The sequence below is a fragment of the Coffea arabica genome, chromosome 3c, assembly GCF_036785885.1.
Source record: "Coffea arabica cultivar ET-39 chromosome 3c, Coffea Arabica ET-39 HiFi, whole genome shotgun sequence".
In the NCBI taxonomy this organism is placed as follows: Eukaryota; Viridiplantae; Streptophyta; class Magnoliopsida; order Gentianales; family Rubiaceae; genus Coffea; species Coffea arabica.
The window spans coordinates 40,323,604-40,333,719 of record NC_092314.1 but is presented as its reverse complement, the minus strand read 5'-3'; the positions used below and the strand labels follow the sequence as shown (position 1 = coordinate 40,333,719).

Sequence of the window (10,116 nt, the reverse complement as noted above, 5' to 3'; positions counted from 1 at the left end):
TGATAACATTCCATTTGAACTAAAATCTGGTCTGATTCAGCTTTTACCCTCTTTTCATGGTTTACCAGGTGAAGAGCTGTATAAGCATCTGCAGGAATTTGATGTCGTGTGCAACAGTATGAAGCCCCCGGGTATCACAGAAGAGCAGATAAAAATGAGGGCATTCCCCTTCTCCTTGAAAGATTCTGCGAAGGACTGACTGTACTACCTGTCACCAGGTAGCATCACCACGTGGGACCAATTGAAGAAAAAATTTTTGGATAAATATTTTCCTACTTCCAGGGCTGCAAGTTTGAGGAAAGAAATTTGTGGGATCAAGCAGCATCCAGGGGAGTCACTCTATGAGTATTGGGAACGGTTCAAGAACTTGTTGCACAGGTGCCCCCAACACCAAATAAGTAAGCAGTTGATCATACAGTATTTTTATGAGGGGTTCCTTTTCAGAGACAGGAGCATAATTGATGCTGCAAGTGGAGGGGCGCTGGTGAACAAAACCCCTCAGGAAGCACGGGAGCTAATAGAGGGGATTGCAGAAAATTCACAACAATTCGGTACGAGAGAGGATGTTCCAATACGCAGGGTGAATGAGGTAGAGACACCCTCCATGCAGCAGCAGCTAACTGAGTTAACCGCGTTTGTTAGGCAACTGGCTGTGAGAAATGCATCACAAGCCAGGGTATGCGGGATTTGCACTGGTATAGGTCACTCTGTAGACATGTGCCCAATGATTCAGGAAGAAACTGCAGAACAGGTGAACATGGCTGACCACGCGCCCGCGCCAAGGAAGCAGTACGACCCTTACTCAAGCACCTACAACCCAGGATGGAGAGATCATCCCAACCTCAGTTATGGAGGGAATAGGCAACCCAACTTTACACCGAACAGGCAGTCTAACTTTGTGCCAAATAAGCCACCAGGGTACCAGCAGCAATACCAACCCCGACCACCTCCGCCCCCAAGCTCTGGTCCATCTTTGGAGGAGATGATGAAACAAATGATGACAACCATGGCGCAAAATCAGCAAAGGACGGAGGCAACCATTATGCAAAATCAGCAAAGGACGGACTCCGAAATGCAGGATATAAGGAATCAGATAAGTCAAATGGCCACAACAATCAACCGTTTGGATTCCCAGAACCAGGGTAAATTGCCATCTCAACCCGAATTAAATCCGAAGAACGTGAGCGCAATGACCCTAAGGAGCGGGAAAGAAATTCAGGGGTTTGAACCTGTGATCCCTAAGGATAAGGATGAGAAAAAAATCGAAAATGAGCTTGAAAGGGAGGACAGAAATGGTGCAGATCTAAAGGTATTTCCTGACCCAATAATTACAGCTAAAACTAACCCGCCTCCTTTTCCTAGCAGGTTGGAAAAATCGAAGAAACAGGATAAGGAGAAGGAGATCTTGGAGGTTTTTCGCAAGGTTGAGATAAATATCCCCCTCTTAGACGCAATCAAACAAGTACCAAAATATGCCAAGTTCCTAAGGGACTTGTGTGTCAACCGAAGGCGGTTGAGGGGAGATGAACGGGTTATTGTTGGGGAAAATGTGTCTGCGGTCCTGCAGAGGAAGCTTCCACCCAAGTGCGGGGACCCAGGTATGTTTACTATCCCCTGTAGGATAGGTAATACTGTGATTAGAAGGGCCATGTTGGATTTGGGAGCATCAATTAATGTCATGCCTAAATCTATCTATGCTTCTCTGAAATTAGGTCCATTAAAAGAAACTGTAATAATCATTCAATTAGCTGACCGAACTAATGCATATCCTGATGGGTTGGTTGAAGATGTGTTGGTGAAAGTTAATGATTTGGTGTTTCCAGCTGATTTTTATGTACTTGATATGGATGATGATCACTCCTCCGATCCCTCACCTTTGTTGTTAGGTAGACTCTTTATGAGCACAGCATAAACAAAAATTGATGTTAATAAGGGTACCTTATCCATGGAATTTGATGGGGAAACTGTGCATTTTAATATCTTTGATACTATGAAATATCCCTCAAACTCCAACTTTAGCTCAGTTTTCTCTGTGAGTGCTATTGACCCTGTAGTGCAGGAAGTGTTTGAAACTGATGGCAGGGATAAGTTGGAGGTGGCTTTAACCAAGCACCTTGAGTTGGAGACAACTCCTGAGGTGGAGTGGAGTGAGGATCTAAAATGCACAATAGGTACATTACACTCATTGCAGACCACCACGAAAAGGTATGAAGTCTTACCTATTTTTACTCCCGAACCTCACCAGAGGGTGTTGCCATCTGTGGTGCAGGCACCTGTACTGGAGTTGAAACCTCTACCAGAGCACCTGAAATATGCATATCTGGGTGATAATGAGACACTCCCGGTGATTATCTCATCGGCACTATCAAAAACCCAGGAGGAGAAACTGATTCGGGTCCTTAGAGAGCATAAGGAGGCGATAGGTTGGACAATCGCAGACATTAAGGGGATCAGCCCGGCCATCTGTATGCACCGGATTAGATTGGAGGAGGATGCTAAACCTGTTCGACAGGCTCAAAGGAGGCTCAACCCCCTCATGATGGAAGTTGTAAAGAAAGAGATTTTAAAATTGCTAAATGTGGGGATCATCTTTGCAATATCTGATAGCCCTTGGGTGAGTCCGGTCCAGGTGGTCCCAAAGAAATCAGAAGTGACGGTAGAGGCTAACCAAACGGGTGAGCTCGTGCCAGTGCGCAAACCCACTAGATGGAGGCAGTGTATAGACTATCGTAGGCTAAACGCCGTCACCAAAAAGGACCATTTCCCTCTCCCTTTCATTGACCAAATGGTTGAACGTTTAGCTTGTAGAGCTTATTATTGCTTTTTGGATGGATTTTCAGGATACTTTCAGATAGCAATTGCCCCCAGAGGATCAAGAGAAGACAACTTTCACGTGCCCGTTCGGGACCTTTGCCTACAGACGAATGCCATTCGGGTTATGCAATGCACCTGCAACATTTCAGAGGTGTATGGTAAGTATTTTTTCTGAATATGTGGAGAAAATTATTGAAGTTTTCATGGACGATTTCAGTGTGTATGGTGATAGTTTTGATACGTGTTTAGATACCCTGAAATTGATCCTGATAAGGTGTATAGAAACTAATCTTGTGCTTAATTGGGAAAAATGTCATTTTATGGTTGAGCACGGGATAGTTCTGGGTCATATTGTATCGTCTAAGGGCATAGAAGTTGACAAGGCTAAAATAGACATTATTTATGCATTACCTTACCCCACGAGTGTGCGGGAGGTGCGTTCTTTTCTTGGACATGCAGGTTTTTATCGAAAGTTCATCAAGGATTTTTCAAAAATTGGAGCCCCGTTGTTCCAACTCCTACAAAAGGATGTGACCTTCGAATTTAATGACAGATGTGAGGAAGCCTTCAACAAGTTGAAAGAATTGTTGACCTCACCCCCAATCATCCAGCCCCCTGACTGGAGTCTGCCATTTGAGATCATGTGCGATGCCAATGATCATGCCGTAGGGGCTGTATTGGGGCAAAGAGTAGGGAAGGCAGTTCACGTCATCTATTATGCATCCCGAGTATTGAATGGAGTCCAGTTGAATTACTCCACCACTGAGAAGGAGCTTCTTGCAGTTATTTTTGCTCTAGAAAAATTCAGGTCATATCTGTTAGGTGCTAAAGTGATTGTATTTTCTGATCATGCAGCATTAAGGTACCTGATGACCAAGAAAGATGCAAAGCCGAGGCTCATCAGGTGGATATTGCTACTACAGGAATTTGACCTGGAAATAAGGGATAAAAGGGGCTCAGAGAATTTAGTAGCTGACCATCTGAGTCGTATACCACGTTGGAGAGGATAATGAACGATTGAGGGATGCATTCCCTGAAGAGCACTTATTTTCGTTAAATTCTCAGTTGCCTCGGTATGCCGATCTGGTCAATTATTTGGTAACTGGTAATTTTCCTGCAGGTTGGCCAAAATCGAAGAGGGATAAATTGAAGAGCGACGCCAAGTATTTTATCTGGGACGACCCGTACCTATGGAAGAGGTGTGCAGATCAAGTGATGCGGAAGATGTGTAAGTGAAATGGAATTTCAATCGATTTTAGCTTTTTGTCATACTTTTGCCTGTGGAGGTCATTTTGGACCCAAGAGAACTGCTCATAAGGTTTTAGAAAGTGGATTTTATTGGCTTTCATTGTTTAAGGATGCCTATGTGTTTTGTAAGTCATGTGATCGCTGTCAAATGATAGGTAATATAGCCCGTAGAGATCAAATGCCCCAAGTCCCGTTGATTTTTGTTGAAATTTTTGATGTCTGGGGTATAGATTTCATGGGGCCTTTTCCTACTTCATTTGGTTTTTTATATATTTTGCTGGCAGTTGATTATGTATCTAAATGGGTGGAGGCTAAGGCCACTCGAACTAATGACTCGAAAGTAGTTGCAGATTTTATCAAGTCTAATATTTTTGTGCGATTTGGAATGCCAAGAGCTATTGTCAGTGATAAGGGGAACGCACTTCTGCAACAGAACCATAGCTGCGTTGTTTCGCAAGTATGGTGTACTCCACGGGTCTCAACGTCATACCACCCTCAGACCAATGGTCAAGCAGAGGTGTCGAATCGGGAGATTAAGTCCATTTTAGAGAAAATGGTGCGCCCTGATAGGAAAGACTGGAGCCAAAGGTTGGAGGACGCACTCTGGGCCTATCGGACGGCGTATAAAACTCCTATAGGGATGTCACCGTACAGGTTGGTATTTGGGAAGCCATGTCACCTTCCAGTAGAGTTCGAGCACAAGGCTTTTTGGGCGATAAAGCAATGCAATATGAATTTAGAGGAGGCCGGTGCTCAACGGAAGTTGGATTTGCAAGAATTGGAGGAGATCCGGAACGAAGCATATGAAAACGCTTTAATTTATAAGGAGAAAAGCCGGACATTTCATGATCAACAAATTTCTAGAAAAACTTTTGAGGTTGGTCAGAAGGTCCTCTTGTACCAATCCAGGCTCAAGCTATTCCCAGGTAAGCTACGTTCCCGTTGGATTGGACCTTTCATTGTGACTCACGTTTTCTCCTATGGTGCAGTTGAAGTCCAGAGTGCTAAAACAAACAACAAATTTGTGGTGAATGGACACCCTCTCAAGCGTTATTACGAAGGACTTTCGAGTGGAGAGGTGGAGACAATAAGTCTAGATGCGCCACCGTGTCCTAATCAGTGACACTTTACCATGTCTAGCCAAAGACATTAAAGAAAGGCGCTCATTGGGAGGCAACCCAATTGTTTCTTTTAATTGTTTGTTTGATTTCGTGTGATAGTTTAAATATGTTTGCCGTGAATTCGACTGATTTTGGGTTTTAGTTTTCGTTTTTGCTGATTTGTAGGTGACATTCCCTCTTGACGCGCCCGCGTGATGACGTGCAGGAAGCTCACGATCAGAATCGTCCGAAAGCCACCGTGATGGCGATTTTAGTGTGTATTGTACCAAGACTTAGAAAACGCGAGTTGAATGCGCGTTTTCAGTCGCGTTTTCATTCCTGCAAGATTTGTGAAGGAAACGCGACTTAGAAAACGCGAGTTGAAGACGCGTTTTAAATCGCGTTTTCTGTGTCCCAATAAAGGCTTCAGAAACGCGATTTCAACTCATTTCTTCCTCTCTTCTTAATTTTCCAGGTTCAGGCTTTGGAGGCTCGCATGGTCAACGTTGATGCCAATGTCGCCGGCATGGCACAGAATTTGGCGCAGTTTCTGCTTCATACAGGCTTTGCACCTCCGTTTCCACCTCGCCCTCCACTATGACCCGCGTTCAGGGAAGTTTGGTTGTTTTGTCTCTCACTTTTATTTTTTTTATTTGACACATTGAGGATAATGTGTCCTATAGGTGTGGGGGGGGTCTAACGGGGTGCTAGTATTTTTAGTTTTTAATAGTTAGTATTTTTAGTTTTTAGTAGTTTTTAGTTTTATTTCTAGTTCCTTATTTTCTTTCTCTTTTCTTGATGCTTATCTTTCCTGAAAAAGAAAAAAAAAAGAAAAAAAAAGAAAAAGGAAAAAATGGATGTTGGTTTATTGACTCTAATTCTACTTGTGCCGAGTTTTTAAAATACAAATGTATCGGGTTAATGTGGTTGGATCCAAGATATCTCCTTGGTGTCGGACTGCTTGGCTCTTTCGATTTCTTTGTTAATTTCTCTAGGCATAGAAAATGACTGTTGGCATTTTAATGTGAACTGGTCCAATATTGACTCCAATTCTCCATGTTTGGCAATAATGAGGCAAGCTGCTCCTATGCGTGGTTATTAGTGTTGTTATTTTGCGTTTGTGCATTGTTTGGCTGTGAATAAGCTTGACTGTACTCCGCTATTAAGTTACTACTGAGTAACCGGGAATCTGCACCTAAAAGTGTCGATTCTCGCGTCAAAAGGTGGTGCTTTCTATGAGTACGTGGTCGTGTAGCGGTAGGAGCTGAGTAACCGGGCTCCTTCATCTAAAACTGTTGGAGTTCGCGTCAAAAGGTCCCGACGGCTAAAGACTAAGTCTTTTTGTGTTAATTATTATTGCTTTGAAAAGAAAAACAAAAAAGAGAAAAACACAGGAAACGAAAAAAAAACGAAAAAAAGAGAGAATAAATAATGGGAAGGCTTGCCGGTTTATGGACTTAATATGGAGACTTGTGTGAATATTTGGACCATTAGCTGATAAATGTTGTGTGCCATTCCCTTTTCTTAGAGTAGATAACCTGGAAATTGAAGGAATTTGCAGTTTAGGGGCTAACCGGGGGGGATGCTTCTTGGATTTTAATCACTAATGCTCGATATATGATTTTTCTGGATATCTTGGCAATTTGGTAGATAGAGCAATGACCGTCATCAAATTTTGGTGTCTGTACCCTTTTCTTATGCTTGAGGGCAAGCATGATTTAGGTGTGGGGGGAATTGATAGGTAGCAATTCTATTACTTATTTTATTATTAATTTCCCCTATTATCTGACCGGATATGGATTAATTAATAGATTCTACTCACTTTTCGTAAATTGCATTTATTTCAAGGAGTAGAACGAAAATATGATAACAGGTACCAATTTGATAGAAAAGGGATGCAGATGATAGAGCTTGTCCAAAGGATATTTTTGGAAATGAAGATATCACGCCCATTTTGGTAAATTCCGCGAGGGAAGGACACCTGGGAGGGCTTGGTTCTGCTGAGGTGCGCCGCAATTAAAAGAGAAAAAAAGAAGGAAGTTTAGCAGCTAGCTTTTTCTGAGCTTTCTCGGCTGTAGCTTAGGAGAAAATGATTTTGACTTTCCCAAGATGATTTCTTCTTTAGCTCTCTCTCACGGATGGAAAAAAGAGGACTAGCTTGGCTTTATATTGTTGACTTTTCCCTTAGAATGCTTTTTGCTCCTGGTGACTCATAGCAAGCATTAGCAATTCGTAGCTTTTGACCTTTCTTCATGTTAAACCTTAGAGCTTTTCTTTCTTTCCTCGTATGTCATCCGTAGTGAGACAGAGGATCACTTCGTGTAACTTTGCTATCTCCTCCTGATTGGAACGGATTGAATTCTCAAAAATCAATGACAATGGCTGCAACTTTATCTTCAATTTCCCGTGGACTTAGTTCATCAAATATGAACTAATTTCCTCCTTTCTAGTCAAGAAGCAACGAAGGCTCTAGTTCGCCTAAAAATTGTGAGATCTATTTAATTTAATCTTTTCCTTTTATTTATTGGTATTCGCATATTCTTTGATTGCTAAGCTTATGGTTATTTAATTAATTGGTTGTCTTGGATCCGGATAATTAATTGATTGGGTAATCTATTGTCAATTGGGGTATTAAATTCATAATTGTTTAATTATCTCAAAATAGTGGCAACTGGCACGATTAGATTCGTGTCAGGAGGATACGTGGGCTAATCTAAAATAACCCTGGTAGTGTGTTATTTGGTTAGAATAGGGCTCCTCTAATACGTAAGGCAATTGGAAAATTAAATCTTACGGGCGTACCTGAGATTGTTTTCCAATTAGAGAAGTGATTAACGAGCGTACCTTGATCACCGACACAGTAAGGAGGGGTTGACTGTCATCGCTTGTTTGGCAGTTATAACCTATTTATTGGGAAATAATTGGAATTGGCTTAGTATCGATGATCAATTAGGTGAACCATTGCTGAAGTTATTCCTTGGCTAGATCCTGAATTAATATTACCTTGATTTTAGTGAATTGCCATTTGACTTTTAGTTGCCTACATTATTTTATTTTTAATTGTTTTCCTGTGTTAATTGATTTAGGCTTTTAATTATTGTTAATCTAAGTTCAGTGAATTGTGGTTTAATTTCTAATTAGTTATTTATTTTTATTTTCTTATTCGAATTCATTTGATTGTCGGCATTCCTACAAAATCACCCCCTGTGTTGCTTTGGATTTCTTAAGAAACGAATATACCCAGTCCCTGTGGATACGACCCTACTTGCCCTGTCTACGCATTCATAATTATTTGTGAAAAGAAATAACCAATCCATTCGGGTATATCGGATCAAGCAAACTCTTCGGGAACAGGGTGAATCAAGTAACCCATTGCACACCTAGAGTCCCTGCTCCAGTACTTGGAATTGGGTTTGGTCATTTTAACTGGCAATTAGGTTTAATTTTATTATTGCACAGGCTGACCACCTGGGTGAAACTGTTGTCCTATGCTGCCAGTCACTGCCGAGCAAATGCTCATGCTCAGCAGCTCAGTAAAGGTGGTGAGCTCATTACCTTTGTCTGGATACTGATGGCTCATTTTGGATTGGGAGAGCAATTCCGAATTGAGGCGGGACATGCAAGAGCAAAACTGATTGTCGGAAAATAGCAACTAAGAGTGACCATTTTCATTCTAGCTGTAAAATGAAAGAGTCCTCCAACTTGGATGTACTCCTTGACTTAGGTGAGATTTGTGCGTTGCAAAAGACTTCCCTTATCCCTTTTTTTCTTTTGAGTTTCAATTTCCGAGCTACAATTCACACTAGTGCTTTTTATAAGATGTGCTGATTTATCTTATGTTTCCTGTGGCTTTGGTATCAAGTGAGCATTATGTGAAGTTTTTTCGTATGTCATTCAAACACATTAGGATGTGTGTTCCAATATGTTGCCTGTGCTTTTCTTTCTCTCTTTGAAATACGAAAATACTTTTATGACAAAAACATGAAAAGCTGGATTACCAATATTTCATGGGGAGAAGGAATTGCTGACTGAATCTCATCTCTCCAACCAAATAACTTGTGAAAGGCATAACAGGTGTAAGTAGTACAGTAGTATCCGTCTTGTGAAACACAGTCACCTCAGTTCATCTTCCTCATTTGATACTGATACTGACATCTTTTGTAGAACTTAAAACTTACACTTTTCCTCTTTTAGCGAATCAACAATCAGTTATTCCATTTTTCCGAACGAATATTCACATCATTTGAGCTGATTTCAGCGCTTTTCTCAGCTCCATGTTAGCTAAGGACGGAGGTAAAATAGAATTCAACTGAGGAGGTTCTCTTATAAAACAAAGAATAAACAAAATGAAGTTTCTAATTCTTATAATTTTATTTTGATTATCATTATTTTGTTTTTTCGGTTTTTCGGTTTCGACCCTTTCTTTAGTGAGTGCAGACTGCAGACCATAATACACGTCAAGGCAACTGCAATGCTAGTGGTAAAAAGTAAGATAATGTTATTTTTCCAGGCCAAACCATTTTTTTTAACCTCCCACCCTTCCCACTCCCAATTGTTGAGTCCAAAATTTGAACCCTCAACCAAATAGCGGGGGAAGTCCCTGACTACTTGGCCAACTTAGATTCTTCTGTCTGAGAAAACAAGTTTCATCGGCTAAAAGACTCGCATCTGAAAAGTGTAACATGTTGTTTTCATAGGTATCACGAACTATGTCTTCTGGAATTGTGCAGATGTCAAAATGTCAATTCTTTTGGGCTGAAGAAACAAATGACCATTTCTTGTCTTCCAGCATCATGATTTACACATTTGCGATTTTTTCCCTCTTCTAGTAGTGCAGGATCTAGTTTGACATTGACTGATGGCGATTGTACTATGATGCATTGACAGCAAAGTGGGGAGGTGGTGCGTGTCATTTCCAGCAGAATTTGCTGGGATGCTATTAAATGTGCATATA

The 10,116-nt window shown here is 41.2% G+C and overlaps 1 protein-coding gene and 1 non-coding gene across 2 annotated transcripts; one reads left to right on the top strand and one right to left on the bottom strand.

The window, feature by feature from the left end:
• Positions 1-289: 289 nt before the first annotated feature.
• On the bottom strand, positions 290-396 carry LOC113736157 (small nucleolar RNA R71). The gene has a single exon (XR_003459647.1). It is a non-coding gene; the product is annotated as a small nucleolar RNA R71 (small nucleolar RNA).
• A 1,549-nt stretch (positions 397-1,945) lies between these two features.
• LOC140037973 (uncharacterized) lies at positions 1,946-8,811 on the top strand. The gene is made up of 7 exons (XM_072083161.1): positions 1,946-2,614; positions 3,342-3,801; positions 3,935-4,013; positions 4,456-4,988; positions 5,052-5,140; positions 5,638-5,708; positions 8,622-8,811. The coding sequence occupies exons 1-7, from the start codon at positions 1,946-1,948 to the stop codon at positions 8,809-8,811; spliced, it is 2,091 nt and encodes a 696-aa protein (XP_071939262.1).
• The last annotated feature ends 1,305 nt before the right edge of the window (positions 8,812-10,116 follow it).

Bases quoted from the DNA above. Each gene is read 5' to 3' on its own strand.
- LOC140037973 (XM_072083161.1), top strand. From the start codon at position 1,946: ATGGAATTTGATGGGGAAACTGTGCATTTTAATATCTTTGATACTATG. The intron at 4,014-4,455 runs GTGTGCAGATCA...TGGAATGCCAAG, and splicing joins GACCCGTACCTATGGAAGAG to AGCTATTGTCAGTGATAAGG. The intron at 5,141-5,637 runs GTGGAGACAATA...TTAATTTTCCAG, and splicing joins AAGGACTTTCGAGTGGAGAG to GTTCAGGCTTTGGAGGCTCG.